At 38.2% G+C, this 24277-nt stretch overlaps 2 protein-coding genes across 22 annotated transcripts in view; one reads left to right on the plus strand and one right to left on the minus strand.

Moving 5' to 3' along the window:
• The window catches only part of mycbp2 (MYC binding protein 2), a 60770-nt gene extending 50905 nt beyond the window's left edge, over positions 1-9865 (minus strand). For 10 of the 19 annotated variants that reach the window (XM_085248737.1, XM_085248732.1, XM_085248736.1 and 7 more), the window contains exons 1-3: positions 9135-9865; positions 7021-7096; positions 302-517 (exon numbers count right to left, since the gene is read on the minus strand). In XM_085248737.1, the coding sequence (XP_085104863.1) occupies positions 302-517; positions 7021-7096; positions 9135-9406 (564 nt within the window). In that variant the 5' untranslated portion in view covers positions 9407-9865. The remainder of the gene's footprint in view (positions 1-301; positions 518-7020; positions 7097-9134) is intronic. The other 9 variants (XM_085248747.1, XM_085248745.1, XM_085248744.1 and 6 more) reach the window with 1 other exon arrangement.
• Positions 9866-14279: 4414 nt separating this feature from the next.
• scel (sciellin) lies at positions 14280-23171 on the plus strand. Of its 3 annotated transcripts, none has more exons than XM_085250231.1 (27): positions 14280-14398; positions 15735-15766; positions 16558-16624; positions 16818-16880; positions 17019-17090; positions 17177-17209; positions 17320-17355; positions 17450-17485; positions 17579-17623; positions 17712-17783; positions 17861-17929; positions 18809-18883; positions 18975-19043; positions 19131-19187; positions 19741-19797; positions 20089-20142; positions 20236-20277; positions 20391-20459; positions 20551-20601; positions 20699-20749; positions 20921-20983; positions 21087-21140; positions 21237-21299; positions 21400-21474; positions 22215-22323; positions 22554-22656; positions 22791-23171. In XM_085250231.1, the coding sequence occupies exons 2-27, from the start codon at positions 15748-15750 to the stop codon at positions 22805-22807; spliced, it is 1521 nt and encodes a 506-aa protein (XP_085106357.1). In that variant the 5' UTR covers positions 14280-14398; positions 15735-15747; the 3' UTR covers positions 22808-23171. The 3 variants fall into 3 exon arrangements, with proteins under 3 accessions (XP_085106357.1, XP_085106359.1, XP_085106358.1); XM_085250233.1 differs by having other exon boundaries at positions 21403-21474; XM_085250232.1 differs by having other exon boundaries at positions 20554-20601.
• The last annotated feature ends 1106 nt before the right edge of the window (positions 23172-24277 follow it).

Here is a 24277-nt window from a genome sequence, read left to right on the forward strand (position 1 = left end):
AGAAATCAAACTGTAAAATTTGCTCCCAGGTATAAATGTCAGCCCGGCAACAGCAGGGGCACAGAGGGAATTTATTTTTCTAACAGGCACACGGAGAAAAGGACATAGTTGGGGAAGCCTCACAGGATTTGGGGTGGGGGTTGTTTGAAATCTCTGGTAACACAAACCTCAATTATGACAATAAAAACAATAAGCCCTAAAGGATCTCACAGATCCATCAAAAGAATACGCTGGCTCGCTTTAGTAGGAAGTGCAGCTAACAACAACATAAGCAGCTGATATTGCTCTTCCTTGCTTGTACCTTTGGCAGCTTCACGGCTGGTTCGCGGTACTCCTCCTCCTCCTCGCTGTCTGAGTCGCCGCTCTGTACCGAGCTCCTGGAGGCCAGCGCCAGGGAGGCCTCTCTTTGCTGCCAGTCCAGCACACAGTGCCGCACGTTGCAGTAGACATTGAATGCAGAAGGGTTGCTGTGTAGCTTGATGTCTGGCACGCAGAGTGCTCCATCTAGACTCTCGGCCTGTGTGGAAACAAGAGTGAGGAGGGTCGGTTAGAAAATCCTCATTATAAACCACATTTATAAACTGTAACATCAATATTTATAGTAAAATTCAATACACTTTGGTACAGTAAAATAACTGCTGTACATTGACAAGTAGGTAATCCATTCCTCCTTTGTGTACCTCATGACTCAGTTACTTTAGAAGGAATTTAATTTGGCCCACTGACGATACCCTCCCCACTTCTAAAGCACATTGCCTACTGACCACAACAAATGAGGTAAGAATCCCTCAGAGAAAATCTCCCGAAATCTACACCTCAGGGACTCTGTGCAGATGTTTTCTGTTACATGCAAGTTGAAACAAAATTATATAACCAAAATAAATTGGGAGTGTAAGACGTCTGCTGAACACCATATTTACACGGTTAGTTCCATCACTGTCCTCTCACGTGGTGACTGTGAAAATAAAGAACTCTTCATTCTGCTTCAGACTCCTAAGGACACTTGCTTTGTACAGACTAGGCGAGCGTTTCCCAATTTCAAGAACCGCTCAAGACCATTTTCGCGGTTGCAAAAATTAATTACACAATATTCTGATTAACAGTGCGCAAACGTGTCCTTTAGTCCACTTAGTTCGAGCTGAACTTAAAAGTTAAACTGAAAAAATGCTTAAGGATGTCTTTGCAACAAAAAAGGTGGTGAAATTAAAGTTTTAAAAGGCACTCAAGAGAAAATAAGCTGGCATGGCCAAGTTATTTCTAAAAAAAATAAATAAAAAGATAATAATAAACGTAAATCATCACTGTTGTGCAGTGAGGTGAGAAATTTATAGCAGATAATTCTTCAATTAAAAATATTTTTAAAAATCCTCATTATGTTACACAATTACAATTAAAAGGTTCAATTATTAACACTGAACAGGCAAACAGTCTACAATCTCTACCCATGCCTACTGGGATTAGAAACAAAAAGACATTTTAGAGAAGTCTTGCTGATGGTGCCTCTTGCATGTTGTTTAATTGTGTTACACTAAGTGCTGTTTGTAATATCAAGTCAGCCATCACTGATGTAAACGAGTTGGACCAGTCAACAGGGAGAATTTGCATCCTAATCATTACATCAAAGATTAAGGACTCCAATCCAAATAATCACTGGAGAAACTACAGCTCACAGAGAAACTTGATAAACTAACTGATAAGCTTTCACCATCCCACCAAGCAAAGCATTTTGATCTACAGTCCTGAGGCAACCTCTAGAGAATCACATTGATCGATTGTCCCTCTCTCCCAGTGTTGCACTTTTGGCATCACCGTCACAGAGGGTGATGTCATCTATTTGGGAAGAAAGGTCATTCATTTTCAGCTCAAATCAGCCTCCAGCCCTCATCTAACACTTATGTCTCCTGCTTTCCTACCTAGCCTCTTGTGACCAAGTGACTGTGCAGTATTTACAAAGGAGCACATTGTCTGCACGGAGCACTTAAAGCCTTTTTGAACACAGAAGACTGTAACAACCCATGAAGCAAGGAAAATATGATTTCTGAGGAGATAAAGTAAAAACCGAAGGGTAAGGTACATCAAAATCCTGCAAGCTGAAGCTGTGGGTTTAATGCAAGAAGCTCAGCAGTTTTGGCCCGTCTCTACAAGAACTGGATACCAAGACATTTATTGTTTGATTAATATTTATACAATTTTTTTTGTGTCTTGCTTCCAAACCGTTCAAGCTTCAACCCTATATTAATAAGCATGAAGACATTATTAGACTAGATGGTCATCTGATTAAATACAAAAAAGAAGGGGAAAAAAAAAAATCTGGTTATATCATGTATCAATTATGTGAATAAAAATGATTTATATGATCAAAACAATACGTTCTGATCGCTATAGACATGTCTCCATCTACATAAAGCAATTGCAGTAGCTTTTATTTAATTTTTAACTGTTACTTCTGCAGCTCATCTCTGTATGACAGCACTAGGCTTTGAGACATATTTGAAGTAGCAGCCAAACTCAATATTGTGGGTTCACATGCAGCACACTTCACCAAAATAGCTTTTTACACCATCACTACAAGAGCCGCAGCAGTATAATGATAAATTAAATTTTTCAGGAGCATTACTCATCATTTCATGCCATTTGAGAGAGCAGTGTGGAGAGCACCATCATGGAGAGTGGTATAGAATTTCCATATATGTTTGCAATACATTAGCAGTCCTAAGCTACTGCAACCAACCCTTTACTGAGCAACAAGAAGTCATGGACCACAGATGAAAGATAAATTGAAGACAAGATATCCTGACTTTTAGTCCATAGCATCATGAATTGCCTAACAGATGTACTCTAAAACAAGTTCAAACCAAACCCCAGTCAGCCTAGCAACTGTCTGTTTTAACTCAAGCTTTTTAACTCAAGAATCTGTACGTGCTAAAAGGTGGCCTTTGATGTAGCATTTGATCAGAAAGACAGAAAAAATAAAATAAGCTGTGAATTTTAAACCAGCTTATGTGTCCACCATCAGTTACCATGGTGATCTAGCCAGATTAAGTGAGAGCTATCTTCAGCTACTTCCAACAATGTAAACTCTGACATGAAGTTCAGCATACCTTGCTAACCCATTAATCAGGTTTTATACCATGTCCCTGGTCTTTTGACAGATCACCTCTGTCTGCTAGACATCCAAGCCTACCTACCAGTGATTTACATTTGTGATTAGGGTGAAATGTCTCAATCAGCGATTTATGCAGGACGCATTAACAAAAGAAATATCAACTCTCTAGGACTGCACTAACTTTATAATCAGACAGAGGTGCCTCCACTACACATGTTAAATTGAATGTGTGGTGCTATACTTGCTGATCATTGTCATCATGTTTTCTGGCTTTGTCCTGCAGTTTCTTCCTATTGGTTGCACATAGTATCATAAATAAGATCAATCATCAGCTCAAAGAGCATCTTTGATTTGAGGTATTTAGTTCTGTCAGCACATTCCCCAAAGAAGGAAATGAGCAATGACGCTTCAGCCTACAATATTTATTAAAAATAAAAATGAATTTGCAGAATTGCTTTTGTTCAATTTTGAGGAAGTCAAACAGGAAATCTCTAGATAGACTTTCTACAAAAATCTGTGATTAAGATTATTACAAAAAAGTCTATATCAAACAGATCAGTGATGGGAAACAGCCTCAAAATTCAACATTTAAAGAACTTTGCTATAATTATATTTATGATGATATAGAAAATACTGGACAAGATTTTATCGATTACTGAAGCTTGCACGGCAGTAGCATTTATTAGTCCAAATGAAATGAAGGCCATCTTCCAGCCTTCTTTTCCAATGAGCCACTGTCATTGAGGACAGAGTACCTCATTCAAAATGTGAATCTACTGCTTCAAAGTGCCAGCAGCATTACAGAGAAATAGTAGTGACACAGCATTATATGCAGTGTCACAGAATAAGTCAAATGTAATGTAGGCACAAAAGTAGTAAGATAGCATCTTAACATTTTATTTTAACCATGACTAAAGTGACATCTCCTTGTAACCATTCAAGAACTGCGCAATACTGTCACATATTAAAACTGACAAATATTTTCCACCTGGTTTTTTCTTGGTTCCAGCTTTTAATTGCTAAAGCCCTCCTTTTCCACCACACAACCATGTCATTAGTTTCCATCCACGTTTGCTCTTCCTTTTGACAGGAGCGCTCCAGCAACGCTTGATTGAGTCACTAGTTTACTTTTAGGTCAATCACCAGTTCATCCCCCCTTTTACATCCCTTCAGAGCCTGGATATACTGAACTGTGTGTTTTTGACTTAAGTGGTCAAACAAGTTTGTTGTTTTCACCTTTAGCTAGAAAAGCTTTATTGTATATTTGGCAAAATACTGCGCTTTATTGAAGGGCATGCCTTCTTTTTTCTTTTTAGGTACTAAATTGTCACTCGAGGTTGATGCACTGCTCTCATTCTCAGACATGTCTGGGATTGTGTTGTCATCCTGCCTAGGGAATTATTACTTTGCTCTGATAACACCTTATAACCTCCTTTGTTTTTAACCAGTATTAACCCAAATAATATGGCCCAGCTACCCACACCTACTGGTGACATTTGATCACTTCCTTTCCATTTTGATACTTTATGCACATTAATGTGCTGTGGTATTTATTTCTTCGTCGTTTGTTGAAATGCGTGCAGAAACGGAGACACTATTGATTATATTTGCCACGTCATTCGTCAAAATTATTTCACATTTCCCATGTATCAAAACATTCATACAGCTACAATGTCAAAAAGTAGTTCAAATACAGGAAGTGGTCACATTTATTTAGTGCGGCAACTAAAGTACATGCAATTGAGGACTGGGACAAACACATTAACTCTCAACAGTCCCCAGACTTTATTTCCTTCACATTTATTCATTCATTCATTCATTCATTCATTCATTCATTCATTTTTTAAATGAATTCAATCCAGGTTATAGATGCCTAACCTTCCCCAGCACTTGCATTATTTCACAAACCACCTGAGAAAGCTGGAAATAGTTTGCAGATGCAACGGTCTGAATATTCTGAACTGGAAATGTGCTCTTTATGGACATTTCCAAACTGTATCTCGCAAGTGCAGAATAGTTGTATATGAATATAACCTTAGGATATATTATTTAGATGTGATGTTTTAGGCATTCCTTTCTTTGAAATCATTAAAGTATTACTTACACAAAAAAAGAACTGTTGCAAGAACACTACATCACCTGTGGTGTGTGACACAGGTAGGGGAGTTCCTAGTGTACAAAGACAGCATCACATTATCTGCCATAGCATGACTAATTTAGAAAGCCCTCACATCTCTTAAATCCACTGAATGAAATGTCTCATGCTCACTGCCCGTGTTTGTCTTTAATAAGACATTAATATACAAGTTTGACAGTATTCGTTTCAATGTATTACTTTGCACGATTATGTTGGTATTATAATGACAGTTTTTCTAAATGGCACAGAAAACACATTTCACTTTACACAAGACATTACATCATCCTCTTCATTAGGATGATAAGTGTTTATGCTCTGGCTTTATGCTCACTCTACTTTCACGTTTGTAAGCACAGAAGCAGACAGGGAGGGGGGAGAGAAAAGCTTTCAAACCACGCTCTTGTCTGACTACACGAGTGTCAGAGGCGTGAAAGAGCAAGAGTGAGCACAACACATACAAATAGAGCACGACTGCCAGAGTAAGAGCCCACATTTTTATGCCTCCCTGGCAGCCAGCCTTGCCTACCACACAGAATATCTTATAGCGTTGTGAGCAATTCAACCTGAGCTGACTCGGCCACTCTACGCCGGATTGCTTGTCTGGAACACTTGAGGAGAAAGATGACGAAAGAAGTCCGAGTAAAGCCTCTTTTCTCTTCTGCTATTATCATGTTAATCTCTGTTGCTTATGCCTGTAAGCTCCTCAAAAACATAATTTTTAAAAAAAAGTCTAAGAAATATACAAGAAATCATGAAAGGAGACCAAGCTATCAAACACGAGAAAAAATTAATTAAAAAAAAAACAAAAAAAAAAACATGAGACATAATCAAAGGTGACTGTGCTTATTGCAGATTTTGTTATTAGGTCTCACTGAGTTTCACACCTTTTTTTTTTTTTAAGGAGTGACCTGGCCAAGAGGGCAGCAAAAATTGTTACAAACAAAAACCACAAAAACCAAGAGTTGGACAACTTTACAACTGCGTGAAGAAAATGCAGTTTTTATGCAATAAAAAGTTAACTTAAGTCGAGTTAACTGGGACTGAACAGCACCAAAGGCAGACTGCAGGAACTCATGGTTTTGTAGGACAAAAAAAGATGAGCAGTCCAAGGTCAAAATGTATAAATCTTAGGATTTGTTAACAAATGCTGGCCCTGCAAGGTCTCCACCTGAAAGAGAAACACAACAGCATCATCTGATGCAGGCTAGAATCCCTCTTTGGAAGGAGGAGACTGAAGCAGGAAACAGTTGCCGTGGAGATGTGGAACACATTAGGTTGCTCGGCAACAGGCCATCATGAACAAGTCAGAGCCACTCCCATGTGTCTCTCATTCCGCCTATCCACCACGTCAGCTTCTTGTGTGGACGGGCTTACTGACGCCCGATCGGCCCCGACTTAACGAAAAACAATGTTTGTGCCAAATACCCTCCAGACAACACAGGAGCTAATCTCGCCTTTAATCTCATCCTTAATCTGTTCAATTCGTTCAATAGAGTCAAGCCAGCTAAAAAGACATACCAACACATTTGCAAACATGGCAGTTACGAAATAAAACTGATGTTTTCATTCACACGAGGAGAGAAATTTAAATACATAAAGTATGTGTTATGCTTATTAAATATTTTAAGGAGCACTGAGAGGGTTATGAGTGATTATTTCCTACTACTTTTTACAGAGTAGTAGCAATGTGAATTAAGGATTTACAAGTACAGCAAAGGTTGTCCAAGTCAAAGTTTAATATTGCCTAACAGCTTTTAGACATTGAAGTGCCTCTTACCTTTGTTCTTGATTTGACTTTTGACTTGACCTTCTGTCGCCTTTTAAGTTTCTTCTTACTCAATGCCTTCTTTCCCCTGGAAGCAAACAGTGATCCGTTAGTTTTGCAAAACTGTGCTCTTTTTAAGCAAAAACTCTGGACTTCTTGTTAACATTCAAACGATGTAGAAGCTTGCTCAAGCTATCATCCAAAGGTGGAAGTGTAAAAATGAAATGTGCACAACTGGATCACTTTATTTTTAAAGCAAAGGTCAACATTGTACTTAAAGAGACAGCACATAGTAACACTTCAGACATGAGGGAAGGTAAACAATTCTTCTTCATGCAAGGTTTCAAACTATTTCAATGTCAAAATCTTAAATTCTTTCTAACGTCCCACACAACTGTGTCGATTTCATTTTTGTTTCACTCTGCAGAGCGAGCAAAGAGATCTATAAGCACAGTTCATCTTGCTTAACCGCCATAAGTGCATCAGGAAATTCACATTCACTGTTGCCTCTCATATCAAACCTTCCCAAAATAGGCACTAGTTTGTTTCTGCAGAAATTCCCCTTTGATGCCTTTGAGCTGTCACTGAAATCTGTTTTGCAGTGACTTTTTGTGGCCAGTCTCTCTTACAAATCCACCTGTCAATAAGATGTAATACGAAGCTAGAAATAGAAACGCCACTAAAATTAGTCACCACAGTTACTCACTACAAAAAAGCATAAAATATTTACAGGTTTTAAGTGTCCTATTTTTTTTTTAACTTAATAGCATAGCTGAATATTGCTTTCCAGCACCATACAAATAGCATGATATCAGGTCTCAATCAAGGCTGATCCAGATACTCCTTTTTAGCAACTTTCTCCAAAGAGCTTCCAAAACAGGCCAACTGAGCATGCCTATGACTTTTTAAATAAGCAACTTCTTAAATAAGCACTTTTTAAATAAACATCTGGTGGCAGATGTTAGTTGAAAAGGACATGAGCAACCAACTAGACAGACTGAGGATTTTCTTCTGCCTGCTCCTTCATATACACCAATTAATTCAACATTTGTTTATAAAAACAGAGTAGCGTTCAGCATTATGTTGGTCCTTGGTTAAAGCAACCATTGTACACACTGAGAACAGCAATTGGATTTGTGAGGGGAGGATGCAGCGATGATCCAGCTATTCAGTCTACAACCTGACTTACTAGAATGACGTAAGTGTATTACCCGCTTATGCTAGAACAGCAAATGAGTTCAGCAAATTCCCCACACATCCTCACCCAAACACGGCTCACGTTTCAAACAAGTGTGAGCACAGTAGCAATAAGCAGTTAATGTTTTGTGTTTGTTTCTTTATTTGTTTGTCGTTTATTTTTTAAATACACAGCAAGCCAAAGTCAGCCTCGTGACTTTTTTTCCTCTCCCTTTAACCGGTTTAAGTTAAGATAACCTGGTGAAAGGTCGGATGCTCCCAATAGCTAGCTCACAATGACGCCGTTGGGCCTAATTAGACACACAACACCACAACTTGGCCGGTGACAATGAAGTAAAATGACAGTTTAATAAATAAATACATAAGTAAACAAATATATTACACAAGTGGGGCGCATGTTTGCATTTAGCCGGATCGCACCTCACTCAAAACATCACAAACTACTCCCATGACAGCTAGCCGGCTAGCTCGTTTTGGACGCGAACCCACCCCACAGAGAGGTTTTTCGCTAGTGGACATGTCTCGAGTAGAAAAAGCTTGCGTTTTAGTCACAGTGTGTCAGTTCATAGCCGAAGCAGTTTGCACCGGGAATGCAAAGCCCTCGCATCAGGGTGAACTAACGTAACGTTAGCTTAGATGGCTCCCATAAGCTAAGGAAGTCGAAGTCAAAATTGCTACCTAGCAAGCTAACCCGCAAACAAATTATAGAGTTCCTGAAATACTACCCGTAGTTAAAACACGCGCTTGTGTGACAAAAAATGAGATGCAACCAGAACCATATATAATAAGAAATATACGTGGAAGTTAGCTCATTGGTATTGACTGACGCACCACTGAGCAAGGGTTACTCTTAGCTTCGTTAGCCTGGTTAGCCCTACGAATGACAGCCCAGCCTCCGCGATATTTTTGATTTCATTTTATCCGCTCACCTTCCTTGATTTATCCCTTGCTCTTTATCGTTGATGGCGGTGGTATAAATCCGTCTGTATCTCTCCGCCAGGGCTCGTCCTGAGAGTAAAAGCTGGTACCGAGTCCGACAATCCGACTGGACTCCGGGTGTCGGGCAAGAACCCATCCCCGAACCGACGGTGGAGAGGTCGGCTCCTGCTCCAGAAATGACCCTGACACCCAGCCCCATCGACGGCGATAAGGAGGGCAGAATCCCACCACCGGCGGCCGCTGCCGCAGCAGCACACATCATCGTTTTGCAGAACAATGCATATATATATGTATATATCACACAAAAGATATCACAGCCAAATAATCTCTAGCCATCAGACGCAATCCACGTGTCGATGTATCCGCCACATGTCACATCATTTGTCCGCTACGAACTGCGAAAAAACAACAACGAGCATCCACGGTCCTCAGCGGTTATAAGCGCAAATTGTAGCCAATCTGGTGGTGCAGCTAAAAACCCAGTGTAGTCTTGCGATCCGGCCGCAGCGTCAACACGGTGCTCGACTCCAAGGATGATCCTCTCAAATCATAACTGAAATTTCTCGCGAAAAAGCAGAAACGAAAGCATTCATTTAGAAAAATCGCATTGTCGAGTTTCGTTTTTTGCTTCGTTTCTTGAATATTTCTTGACCCCGGAGAGGCAGCACCCTCAGTTGGGCTGCCATCTTAGCTCCATCATCCCTCCCCTCCCTGGCCGAGCCTTGCGTCGCCAGCATGCCGGGATATTTTCATACGTCTGAACCGAGCGATGCTATCATTGATTTAGCTGATCAATTACTTCTCTGTTTACACAATCGCTGCAAATGCGTAGTTCACTTTTCTTTTTTACATCAGATAAATAATCGTCGAGGCTAAGGACGGCCTCATAGATCAAAGGCAAATCCGCAGGGCTATTTTTTGAACACTGTGCACAGTTGGATTGTGGACATTTAAATTGTAGAAGTCAATACAGCAAGGGCCCCTCCCAGGTTGATCTAAAATTGGCACACACAAATACACAGATGGATTGCTCTTGGAATCGTTGTCCGCAATAAGAGTGGCCTTTAAAAACAGAGTTGCATATTTTTAAAACTGCTTTGATTTTTTTTTTTTTTTTTTTTGCGTGCTGCACTATTCCATTTAGCATTGCTCCATTTACACAGTGAACCCTGTGTAACTGTGAACCCTGCCCTTTGATCTACCTTCTTGAACTTCTCCTTAGCTGGCACCAGGACTGCAGTTATCGATCTGCCGTCCCTCTTAATTGATCTTCACCGTGCTGCTGTGGGGGGATTATTCACTGAGTGTGGTTGTTTTATCTTCTCATTACTGCCTCAGAGTAAAGCTGCACATTACCGAAGTGCGTCAGCTATGCATTACCCAGATTGCGATGGTGATGGCGATATTTTAAAGGGTGACACAGGGGTGCAGGGGAGCTCCAGGGAGAGAGATAAAAAAGAAAAAGAAAAAAGGAGAAACACTGTGTTGGGTAACATCAAAATGGAAGCAAAGGCCAAAAAAACACCCTACTGCAGTATAAGGTGGAAAAGGAAACAGGTGTTTATACTTTCATGTATGATATAGCAACGGATGATGCAATTAGCAGGTCATGTTTCAAACATGCTTCGCTGCATTCCCTTTAAATGTCTGTGCATGTGGAGGGGTGATGCATTTATTTAGGGAGAGAGAGCGAGAAAGAATGACAAAGGGGTACACAGGCCCTAGTGGTGCTTTATTGGCTGCACAGTATTGCAGTGGCCCAATGACAAGAGAGAGGTAGGTCTACTGTCTCTTCTCATAGCAACCGAGAAAGCATCCAGAGATTATCAGTGTCAGAGTGCCAGCATGCATCTGCCATGACAAAACCTGAAGAATTGTGTTCTCACAGCTGTCATGTGAAATATTAGAAGTGAAAAGCAGCTCTCTTGAAGTGCATCATAGCAGTTGTAATTGTCTCTACGTGGCAGGATATGAAAAGAGCATGATTCGGTATTGAAGATGCAGTCGCATCCAGAGGCTGCTCCCTTATTAACCCCTGGTTTTCTCAGCTCTGGCCAGTTACAGTAAATATAGGGAGGAGGGGGAGGGATGCCTGGGCAGAGTAGAAGTCCATATAGGACACAAACATGAGCAGAGCTGACAGAGACGATATCCAGCCGCCTCAGACACACACACACACACACACACACACACACACACACACACACACACACATAGGAGATGGGGCTACTATTAGAGTCTAAGTAGGTTGTTAGGTTTTACGTTTTAACTCTGATCTCCTTATATCATAGTGTCTCAGCAGCATCATCAGTATTGACCTGACATAATGTGCCTTGACAAAATCAACTATATGGATAGAACTATGTCAGCCTTCATTCATCCTGGGAAATGAAATGTGGTGTTTAAAGTTCAAGCAATTAGTTTCAAACGTGCCTAATCTTTTTCAAGCATCTGTCGTATTTTGTTTCTTTTCATTCATTGAGAATATTAACGATCTAAAACCTAGTAGGACTGTGTTTCTAATGGCAGCTAATGACTCCTAATGTGTTTCTCTACATGACTGGAGAGGAAATTAATTGGTTCCTCGCACACATCGATGTGCCTCATTTATGCTTGAATGAAAGTGCTGATGTTGACTCAAACCTCTTATGTTCAAATTGCTCGGATTAGAGTGAAATGCATTCACTGCATTATTATATGATTTTTTTCCGATTGAATTTCTTCTAAATAGTGCAGTTGTTGCACGTTACAAAATTCAAGAGACCTGTGACACTTTGTTACTAAAGGGGCAGCTGAAAGTAGCTTCTGCATTTATCTGTTTGGTATTGACAGTCATATTTACAACTAACTCTTTCAGTCATCTTGATAGCACAGGTTATATTTATTCTTTTCTTCTGACTCACTAACAGTAAATCTTAAGGACATGTTTCGCCTTGAGCAACTTGTCTCACATTTATATATTTCCACGTAGCTAAGCAACCTGGAAAATAATTTCTATCATTATAGCTCTAGCGCCACCCAGTGTTGATCTTTTACTTAAACGTTGTAAAGACTGCAAAGAGAGCAGAGACATCTCGAACTCTAAGGAAATTAATCTGAGGGTTCTCAAGCTGCTCATTAATATGCAGACAAGTTAGTTAAAGACAAATCATAATCATAGCTGAGAGGGTATTTCCTTCAAAAATGTGTCTTTTAAAATCTTTGCTTCAGACTGCTTTAACCTTTAATTCAGGTCTGGATAGCCTGCATTCCTCTCGTACTGTCGCTGTTACTAGGAGGATTTCACCTATCAGTATTGTGTTGTCACACCCATGGATGTTATGCACCTTTCATACCTATGACCATTCAAGAGACGGCACTCCCAATAATCAAGCTCACACACAGACAGTGTGACATTCATGCTTCAAGACTGACTGTCACTTGACATTCTTAAGCATCGGTCTGAGACCTCCCAAGTCTGTCATTGAGCAATGTCAGTTTGGCTGGCAGAACACATTATTTAATCAGCTGAATTACATATCAGAAGAAATCTTGTTCAAAGTCTAAATGTTTAAGGCAACAGAAACAGCTAATCAATCAACAGTAGCCAAGCTGCTTTGTGACCAGGCCTCAAAGGCATAAGGTCTGAGTTTGGGTTGTTGTGAAATTTTATTGGACCTCAGTGATGTTAGATAACAAGTACCTTTATTACTATACACGTGTAAAGTATCCACTCCCATCCAAAGTGCTATAAATTCAAGGAAATGTTGATACATGGTTATATAGCGGGGTAATCTTTTTACTCAGAGGTTCAAACACAAGACCTGTGGGGAGACTCCAATTCAATGAAGGAGGGCACCAGTTTTGAAATTTTAACTGTACTTTTGGTTTTACAGCTTTTGTTACTGATAAAGACTTCCCCCATTGAGGTTCATGCTACATGAAAGTAATTAGTAAATGAGAGAAGATAACACTTTTTCAATATCTGCTAAAGACATTTATGAGGAATTTCTGGTTTTCACAATGGGTCCACAGTAAAAAAAAGAAAGAAAGAAAGAAAGAAAGAAAGAAAGAAAGAAAGAAAGAAAGAAAGAAAGAAAGAAAGGATTACTGGACAGTCTGTGCAATGAGCTACCAAAGCCTTTTCTGTAATTTTACACATTTATTTCTTACATTTTAAGCCCAAAGATAAGCATATAAGTTTAATTTACTACAGCAGCATTTTCTTAATCATGGAGAAAAATAGGGACATACTGACAAACTGCACGTCTTTCATTATATTAAGTTAGCGCAGGGGTGTAAAACAAGTGTAAAACAAGTTTAACATCCCTGTTTTGCATGTTAAGTTGGTATAACTGGTACCTTTGGCAACTCCTTCAGAAATCTACATTCAACATTAAAAACACAGGGTTCTGGTTGAGCTCCCTTCATTCAGCTGTCGGGCTATTGCAAAGGCTCTGGTTTGAATCTGCACCATACCATTTGGTGCTGTCTTTCTCCAAGCTTTACTCTTAACTGTCGTACTAAATGCTAAAACGCCTCCAAAAATATTCAAATACACACACAAGCCACTTCATTTAGTCTATCTGCAAAACTGAATGCAATAAAAACACCACCACAGGCAGCATTTACATTTAAAATCACAGGCAACTGAGTACACTCTCAGTCTCATGACCCCAATAGAATTATCATCTTACTGACAACATCAGCAAAAATATAGAGGATTCTTAATAGGTGGAATTTATAGCAGAACTACCATACTGGATTAATTTGGTTAGAAGTGTACCTAATGAAGTGAGTGAAGTGTGTGCGCATGCTTTATATTTCTATCTTCAATTTACATTATACCACAATGAGCATAAAAAAGCCACAAGATTACTTTCTAGTGTTAAAAATATATTTATGCAAGTTCAAGCCTGTAGTAGGATTAGGACAGAGAGAATCCCACACCCACGTTGGAGGTTTGCTTCCTCATCACTCAAGTTGAGCTGCAGGTCTTTCAGCACCCCACCCAGTTCCATGTTCTCGAAAAACAAGCAATTAGGAAACACTGATGACGGAGATAGAAACATGTAGAATGAGAGCGACAGAGAGAGAAAACCTATTCTCTGATTCTTCCGTAAAGCCACGCCCGTGGGTGGCCTTGAATCTCCACTCCCTTAAGGTTTAAAGCAAAAGGAATGACAAGGGTGTGATTGTGTAGCGTGACAGACAGGTGTTGAGCGCCGAGCTGGAAGTGAGAGTTTTCCATCAAGTCAAAGAGGTTTCTGTGGAGGTATGTACTCTTTCTCTGTGTGTGAATGTTTTATCAGTTTTTTATTTTAGCTGAAACTGTGTGCAATGATACTTCAGAGGTATTAAAAATATACTCGATAAATTGAGATTGTATATGAGACGAGTTTTTTGAGATGGTGTTTTGCATTGAGGCGTAAAGGAAAATAAATCAGAGAACACACTGTATGTCGGGTTATGTAATGATATCGTTGTAGTGTTTATGTCAGATTGCATTTCTTTTGAGGAAATAATGGTGCCTTACAGATAAAAAGAGGAGTCAGAACGGACTGATTTGCAGTTGTGCACTCAAAAACAATCACCCTAAATAAAGATGAAGAAATTATTTCAAGTGAAACGTGATGAAAGCGATAAAATCAAAAGTTTTTTTATTCAAAACATGAATCATAATCAAGGAGAATATGCTTGGTAAAAACAGAATGTATAAAATCAAGTGAAATTCATTTGATCAGATTCCATTAAATGTAACATTTTAAATTGTACTTATGTAACAAAATTACATGGAAACTTTACATGTAATCAAATTACTTAAAGTCAGCATTTTGGGCATAAACGTTTTTTGAGCATATTCTGCCTTTAATGTTTTTTCTCACAACAGTTCAGATCCGATAAACCACTGGATGAGAGATTTGATCTGTTTTATGATATCTTATCTGAAAACATTTAAATTATCTTTTAGAAACTAGAAGATTGTTGTTGTTGTTGTTTTTGTCCGATAATTAAATATCCAGAAACACATAACAATGACAAAAAAAAAAACTAATTGGACTCATGAACAGACAAATATGCCATTTACAGTTATAACTTCTGTTGGGGTTGTAAGTCTACCTTGAGGTTTATGATGTATGTTCGTGCTGGAGGGTGAAATGAAAGGGCGCAAGCTTTATCATCGATCGACTGTGGCCTGTCACGCCTTTCTCAGCAAAAGGTCTCTGTTTTGATGACAAAGGCGTGTTTGGAGAAGGTGTGTTGTGGGTGGGTGTGTCTTACATGTGGGTACAAATCAAGACTAACCAGTTTAAGCTTAATATTTCCTGAGTCTGGGGTTAAACAGAACTTTTGATTTACTACAGATGCAGTGTCAAACCCAACAAGGCAAGCTCATAAATCCAGTCTGTCCATGAAGGGCATGTGTGTGCTCATGACACAAGTATACAGATGGCAGAAAGCAGTGATTACTTGTTCACTTCATTATGCAGCATAAAGACACCAACGGCACATAAAAGGTTTTAGCCTAGCGTGCCACCCAGTGGCTAATGAGCTGTGCTCCATTTTTTCCCTGTTTTCTCATCAATGTTCTTGTTGTTTCACACTTACAGGTAAAATTTCAAAATGAGCGCTTACAAAACTGGTAAGTTGAGAAATATCAAAGAATAAAATTTACAAATCAAATTCTAAGTAATGCGGATTTTTAAAATAGCAGATGCAAGACTGAAAGGTTCCAGTAGTTATATGACTCTGCTGCCTATTAATTATGTTAATAATATACTTAATATATTTAAAACATGCATGAAATTGTTTCCCTTTGTTATTACACTCACTGAAATAGGTTAGATTATTGCTTGTAGTCAAAATGAGTATGTAAACTAAAAAGAATTTGTCAAAATAAAAACAATGGGGGAAAAACAGTAAAATAGACTGAAGGATATATTGCATATTATAAATATATAAAGATACATATTTTTGTATATTAATAGTGATATAAATGATACAGAAATTCGAATTACAAATAATGAACCAATCAATTTTAAAAACAGAGTAGTTTATTTCATCTAAGACTTAAAATACTTACAAATGCACAAGCCCAGTACTTATGTTCGCCCCATACATGCTATATTTTAATTTAATTTTTAAGTGCATCACAGTGAGAGAAACCACAGCTCGAATACAGCAATGTGCAGTTGTTGCAGTGTGCAGCAGTAAAGACAAGACCTGAGATGCAAAAAAAGAGTATTCATTGATTAGAAAACTTTATAAATACCTTCCTCATTTAATTTTCAGGAGCAGTGTGCTAATTAGTTTTTAATTGGCTCTATTATGTTCTGTTAAACAGGTATTAACTTTTAAGTCCTTAAAACTGTGTGTTACTTAATTAAGTAAATGAATGATAAATGTGTAATTTTTTCTGTCCTGTATTACCAGGCAAGACTTCTCTTCTAAAAGACAACAGCTGGATCAGAAAACCAGATGATGAGGAAGAACCTGTTGAGTAAGTACAACAAGGATAAAAGTTAAAACAGATGCTTACGCACACATGCATTTAGAGAATGGCAGAATTGTTGGGTGTGACTTTTGGGTCAAAGCTCAGATTTCTTTCAACCTTAAAAAAGGCCTTCTCACATTCCTCTTGCGAGTCACAGCATTGAGTCATCTCTGTGTAAATAGTTTTTTTTCTCCTACAGCCAAGATCCAAACTTCGCCAGAAGTGTTCTAGGTCAATACAAATCCAAAGAAACTCTTGCGAGGTAAAACAAACATTTAAATTCACCTTAATTTGCAGACAAATGAAGGAACACTAATATGTTCTGTGATGACTGGTTTCAAGTTAAGAAAAGAGTCTCTTATTCTTTTGCATCCTGTAAATTTTTATGCATTTCTCACAGTTTAGAGCCTGAAGAAGAAACAGCCACCAAACCAAGCAACACAGCTACATCTGTGCAAGAGCTCAGCAAGAGGTACCATTTGTGTGACACATGTGATATATTTAAATAAAAGCCATATAAATGGCAGGAACAATAATGAGTCATTTCTCTCACTGAAGGTTCGGTGGAAAGCAGAATGACCTGAAGACCAAGTTAGTACAGTTTTCTTCTTTTACAGTCACAGTTTTGTTACAGTTGTGTTATTATTAATTTGTGCACTTCAAGGCATGAGATTAAGTAAGAGTTTTTTTCTGTTTTGCAGCACTCTTTCTTCCACTAAGACCTCCTACACTAAAAGGTACATTTTTGTAAAACCACTCATAGCCCAAAATTGACTCTTTCTGGAATTTTTGAATAGGAAATCACCTGAATGATCTGCCTCTTTGTTACAGTACATATTCATCTGTGAAGGCAGATTCACCCACTGTGTACGTAAAGCTCCAGTCCATTGCATCTAATGCAATAATCAACAGAGGAGAAATTAATATAATGTGTAATCTTGTATTTCCATGTCCCTGCAGCACCACCACAACCAAGACTACTGTGACAGAGTATCCAAAGACAAGGTACACAAGGAATGCATGAACACACCAGCAAGTTAACACATTACAATGACACGTTAAGTAAATGGGTTTCACGTCTCTCTTTTTTCAGCACCAAAACAACCACAGTCACCAAGGATGGATCAACTACTGAGACCACTACTACCACCACCCAAAGCGTCAAGTAGGGAACACTGCATCAAGTTACATTATTACACATGCAATCCGTATCATATTATTGACATTTATTTGCCTTTATAGGTCTCCTGTGACTAAAACTCCAATCAGCTCTGGGACATTCTCTGACCGGGTCAGGACTTCCAGCAAAGGGTAAAAATAATGTAGTGATTTATAGTAGATGCAATATTTTAATTATTTACTTCAGTATGAGAAACAGCATCATCGTCACTCATCAGGCTGTTGAATCTGAAGTCGAGCAACTAACAAGTATATTTAGTAACATGACCAACATCAGTTTTAATCATTACAGGTTAGACTACCCAGTTATACATCAATTCGTTAAAAAAGAGCTCCACTGAAACCAAGTACAACATTTAACAATTGTTTTTATGGAATGAAATCAATCATAATGACCCTGTGAAATAGTAATATCAGACTGTACTTGCCAGAACTTATACACCAGTCCTGTGAGAAGGAAACTCTTGACGGGACTCTTTGCAATCCTGTAAAACACTAAGTACCCGCACGGATTCATTAGCTTGTAGAACAACCTTTAGCAGCAAAAACTTGAAGTAATACATTTTCGAATGATTTTATCAGTCACGAGTCTCCTGCAACATCATGTCAGTCAGGTTGGGTGATCAATTAAGTGTATTTGATTATCGGTTCCTAACTGCAACTTACCCTCTTAAATTTAATGAAAATATGAAAGGTGTAATTAGTTTTTCATAGAATATACAATTTCACTGTGTATGTGTATAGCTAAAACTAAGATTTAGTAGTATACTGAACACTGAATATTTTCATACTGACTTATTGCTACTTTCACTTAGAAGTCATAGGCCAGTAAGGCTGAGCCTTCAGATATAATAAGTCACAACAGCTTTTGCTTTACAAGCTAACCCAGTATTTTAAAAGCATCTTAGAAATTGCAGCACTTAGATGTATATTTAGAGTTTCTTAAAGAGGCCACATATAAGCACATCATGCTACATGAGAGGCTGAGTTTTTCCCCATCTTTCCAAACAGGCAAGAATACCAACCCTACTCACCTACCTTAACGACACCCAAAGTGACGGAGACAACTGTTACCCTCACCAAAGAGTAAGACACAGATTATTCAGTTAGTGTAGTATTATAACCCATGTGTCACCTGCAATTTCAGATTTATTTATATTTTTATTGTTCTGTGCAGTACGGAGGACAAAGTTTACGACACGCACCTCCCCTCATCCATCCAGGATGATCTGTCACCCACAGAGAGGTGAAGCCCAGAACTTAGATTATATTGGTCATGGCACCAGGCTTTCAGTAATTACATTCTCAGTAAGACACATTTTTCTCTATGCAGCAAAACAACTATCTCCACAACTAAGACTGTGACAGTGAAAAGCAGCACTGACACAAAGTGAGTACCATCCTAGCGCGCGCAATCCGGTTATGTTCCTCTGACCCTCTGCATACTGTTAAGATGACATATTCAAATTAGTCAGATAAAAGTCATTTTTTATATAGCAATAAATTTAATTTGTTATTCTACTATCTGATATTGCACTGTGCCATGAGATGTACTTTTGTCCAAAACATTGAGCTACCACAATGTAGTTGTCCCACAGTATTAGTCTCCTTTAGTGTTTAACAAAACATAGCTGATCAATAAACCATTTGAAAATAAATAGTATACACAACACATCTGACAGAGCAGTGTGAGTGAATATGATTAGTGTTTTTTGCATGCAGTAACTTTGGAGTAAATGTTCAGGAATCTAAATATTCCTGACATGACTAAGTTTGCTGACGTCATGACTCCATGTAAATAACTATTATTAAACTCTGTAATATGCCAGAGATTTAAAAAAAATATTTATTAGCACCATAAAGTTTAGGGAGCTTCCAAGCTCGACGCAGCAAAATGTGATTAAAAAACGACTAACAGTGTCTCTTACTTTTGTCTGTTGTAGTGCTAAAGACCAACTCTATGATACACTCATTCCAGGTTCAGTCAAGGCTGATGATAGGTAATGCATACACTCTTTCATTATGAGTCCTCCCATTTAGCCTTTATACACGCTGTAATAAAAATCTAATAAATTGTTGCAATTGTTATTGAATTTAATGATGTCGAAAGTAGAGTTGCTGAAAAGCACACAATGCACGTCACAGTATACCTTATATGTTATATATTAGGTATGTTCTTATAAATGGTGTATTGAGATCATTTAAAGTAAGTAAATTGATGCTGTTTAATTTGACACTATAATCATACGTTACTGATCATTATGTAATACCTGATATTGGCTTCGTCACAGCAAATCAATCGTGTCCACTACTAAGACTGTGACAGTGAAAAGCAGCTATGATGAGTAAGTTACTACAGCACAATACACAAACAGTGGCACCGATATAAATATACAAACAGTACAGTAAAATGTTTGGTGTTCTTTTTACTTTTTCAGTGATGTTTTTAAAGCTAAAACCCCCACAAAGACTTCCTTTAAGTAAGATAAACCTTGTATAAACCTCAACTGTTGTACAAAAGAAAACAGAATTAAAAAAAAATAAGAACTGCACATACAGTATAATCACTAAATTTACATTTCTGTCACTGCAGAGCTGAGGATCAGCTGTATGACACCCTGCTGCCTACTTCCATCAGATCTGATTCCTCTTCCCCAGTCAGGTGAGACATCTCAGTGAACATTTAGTCATTAAAAAACAAAACAACTATTTCACCATTGTGGTGGATGAAACCTCACATTTTGCCATTTTAGCAGCTCAAGCGTCAAAAAGACAGAGATTGTCACTGTGGAGAGCAGCAGAGGGTAAGCAGTAGAAATGAATGACAAAAATGACCAAAAAATTGTGTAGTTTGTGTGTAGTTTTGTCAAATTGACCTTTTTTGTTTATCTTGTCATTTAGAGGAGAAAGTCCCTCTCCAGTGTCAACATCTTCTACCCGCAGCCTCTCCAGGTAAACTAACAGAGCACTCCTGGATTACCCATTTACTTATTCAAATTATTATTATTCTCCTTTAGAATTTCTGTTTCTTTATACCTCATCAAACTCTAATTTATTTAATCATAACAATATTTTCTACATCCAGCTCTTTCTTATCAAACTAAATCCATTGCCTCTTTATAGCTACAGTTCATACTCCAGTGATATACCCTCCACTCGCACCACCTCCTATACCATAACTACCAGGTAATTACTATCACTGTCTCTCAACCTTTTGTTATAAAAATATAGTGCAGCGTGGTTATACTCTTTCTATTATTCCTGATTTGTTCCCTTTTTTCATACTCAGTGATGACTATAGCAGCAACCGCAACACTTATACTTACTCCAGACCAGACTCCAGGTATGAAGCAAAGCAAACAAAGACATTATAAACAGTATGCGCTAAACATATTCTAAACTCCACATGCAATCTCTGGGCCATGTTATCTTTTTACAGTTATGAGTACACCAGTATCACAAGTCCCTCCATCTACTCTTCTACATCATACAGGAGCCGCAGGTATTAAATTATTTTTTGAACAAACGAATCCAAAACTTATCACTGGCACACAAACACTGTACGAGTTAGTAAAACAACACTCTTTCATTAACTCTCTCAGCAGGTCAGATGACATTCTGTCAGAGCCAACCTACTCAAAGTCTTCCGTGAAGAGTGCATATGCACCTCCTGAAAGGTAGGAATCGGGCAGCAATAGCCTTTTTAGACACTGAAAACATTTGTGTGGAAATAAGTGTGCAGACTGACTGTCATCTAGAAGCTCAGTGAAGCTGTACTTGGATACAGTGTTGCTTTGAGCAAAGCATGAATATCGGCATGCTAATGTACTGATATGCAGATTTTAAGCATCTGTCACATTAACCACCTTAATACAGCATGTCAGCATGTTAATAATTGCTTTTTAGCAAATACACCTAAAGTAAACCTAAAGATCACGTGTTTGTTTAAAAACCTAACTAGCTGTAGGGGGCATTGCTCAGCATTCAAGGCAATCAAAAAAAATTGAGGTAGAACTAGGGGACCATTTATTTCTGCTGTAATTGTTTTTGCACCAGTCCATCCAATTGTTGCTGTTATAGTTTGCTGAAAGTTAAGAAGGTAAACTTGATATTTATCCTGTCTTCCTCCCTGAGTTTGGCTCTGCCAGAGTTTTCTTCCTGTTAAAAGGGAGATTTTCCCTTCCCACTGTTACCAAGGGTTGCTCATAGGTGGTGTCTGACTGGGGTTGGGGTTTTCTCTGTATTATTGTATGGTTTACCTTAAAATATAAAGTGCATTGAGGCGACTGTTGCTGTGATTTGGTGTTATATAAATAAAACCGAAACAAAATTAATAGAATTAAATCAAGAACACATATATACAGTCACTTTTCTTTTACTCTAATATAAACACTTGATAAATTTTTGTCCCACACAGGACAGTGCTAGAGAAAGATCTGTGCACAGTCTGCCGTAAGCCCTTCACTGGTGATGCCAAGATGGTCCTGGATGACATAAATATGAAATGCCATGCTTCCTGCTTTAAAGTGAGTAAAATAATTTTAAGATGGGGCTTTCCTTTCTTTGGTCAACAACAAGCAGTGGTTGAAAAACAACTATGTCAAGACTTTACCAAAGTAAAGTCTTAGTATTGTTTTGAAATTACCAGTGACTCATGAACTCCTAATTATTAAGACCTCACAGAATATTTTTGATGTATACAGCCATTGTTGTCTCAGGATTCTGTTTCCTCATGTGAGCATTTGTGTTTTGGCAGTGTGAGGTGTGTAACATTACTTTGGGTAATCTAAAGGCTGGGGACAGCTTGTGGATTTACAAGCGTATGGTTCACTGTTCGAACTGCTTTGAGGTCACCAAAGGTAAGTAATTATTAGGATTTCTTCATTTTCCTGGATGTAAAGCTCCAGTGACTAAATATTTGTACCGTATGTATTACTCTATTTGTTTTAATTTCAAAAGGTCTTAGTTCAAATTGTACATCCTTCCCCCACAGAAAAATGGCAACGCTGATGCTCCAAATATACTTAATGGATTATTGATTATCAGCTTTGGGTGTCGTGGGATCTCATGGACTAGCATTACAATGAGCTGACAAATCTTTATGTGGGTGTTTTGTGAAATGACAGTTACATTTTAATAACATGAATGCAGTATATAATAAACTATTTAGTAGCTGTGTTGCCTTGATATTGGTGTTTCTGTATCTACCTCTATGCACCATATCAGCTCTTATTGTCTTTGGCTTGCATTTTGTAGGGAAACTTCATTCTAAAACGATACATTGCAATATTGAGGGCCGGGGGCTTTTTCTTTGTGCAATAAAAGCTATAAAGTGTCTTTATCTAATAAAATTAAAATATTCTACTTCTTTTAAGACGTTTGTGTTCATTTTCTTCCTTAATTATATACCAGTGAAATGTAATCTACCCATTAAAGTCATAATTTACAGTTAATGGAACTTGATATATTTGACAATTTTAGGATAATTATACAATATATTATCATAAAATCATCTCATGTCTTCTGCACTGTTTGGTTAATTTAGTGGGTTCAGGAACTTGATTTGGGTTACGGTCTTCACTTATGTGCAAAAATATTATGCTTTCATATTTTATTAAGACTTTTTATTGAAGATTTTGGGTTTACGTTATTAAAAAAGAAACATTACATCGATTTTATATATCCACTGTATATTCGATACATATTTTAGTCTTCAACATCTTTTCTGCATGAGATATGCTTCTAGCTTTGCCATGCAAATCAATTAGCCCAACTAATTTGTATTCAAGAAACTATATCATATTTTATTTTAGTGACATAGCCCATAATAAGGACTAAATTATGCTACATTTGAACTTCTAAAGAGGCCGAACATTGTAATGACAGCTTCAGACAGTTGCTGCAGATTTATAAGTTGCATATAATGACAATCTCCTGTTAGTACTTCAGTGGATGAGAACTGGTGACTCTGGAGGTCATTTGAGTACACTGAACTTGTGGTCATGTCACAAAAAAGCAGTTTGAGATGATTTGTGACATGGCACGTTATCCTGCTAGAAGCAGCCATCAGAGTATGGATACACTGTAGTCATAAAGGGATGTCCACTTTTGGTGATCCATGCAAACTGTAGGCTGAGCTTAACGAGTGACACCTGGTGTGGTCTTCTGCTGCTGGTCTGACACGTTGCGCATTCGTTACAATTTCTGACTCCGCCATCTGAATACAAAAAAACCCTGAGACTCATCAAACCAGGCAACATTTTTCAAATCACTATGGTGCATTTTTGGTGAGTGTGTGCACCCTTTAGGTTCATCACGTTGTATATTCAGAGATGCTCTTCTGCATACTTTGGGTGTAACGATTGTTTGTTTCAGTGACTGCCTTCTTATCAGCTCAAAGCAATCCGGTTATGTTCCTCTGACCCTCTGACATCAACAAGGCTTTTTGACCCACACACGTTTTGCTCACTTCCACCATTT

This window comes from Mchenga conophoros, linkage group LG16, assembly GCF_057382185.1.
Source record: "Mchenga conophoros isolate Kocher_MC1m ecotype Shallow Benthic linkage group LG16, M_conophoros_male_GT1.1, whole genome shotgun sequence".
NCBI classification, from domain to species: Eukaryota; Metazoa; Chordata; class Actinopteri; order Cichliformes; family Cichlidae; genus Mchenga; species Mchenga conophoros.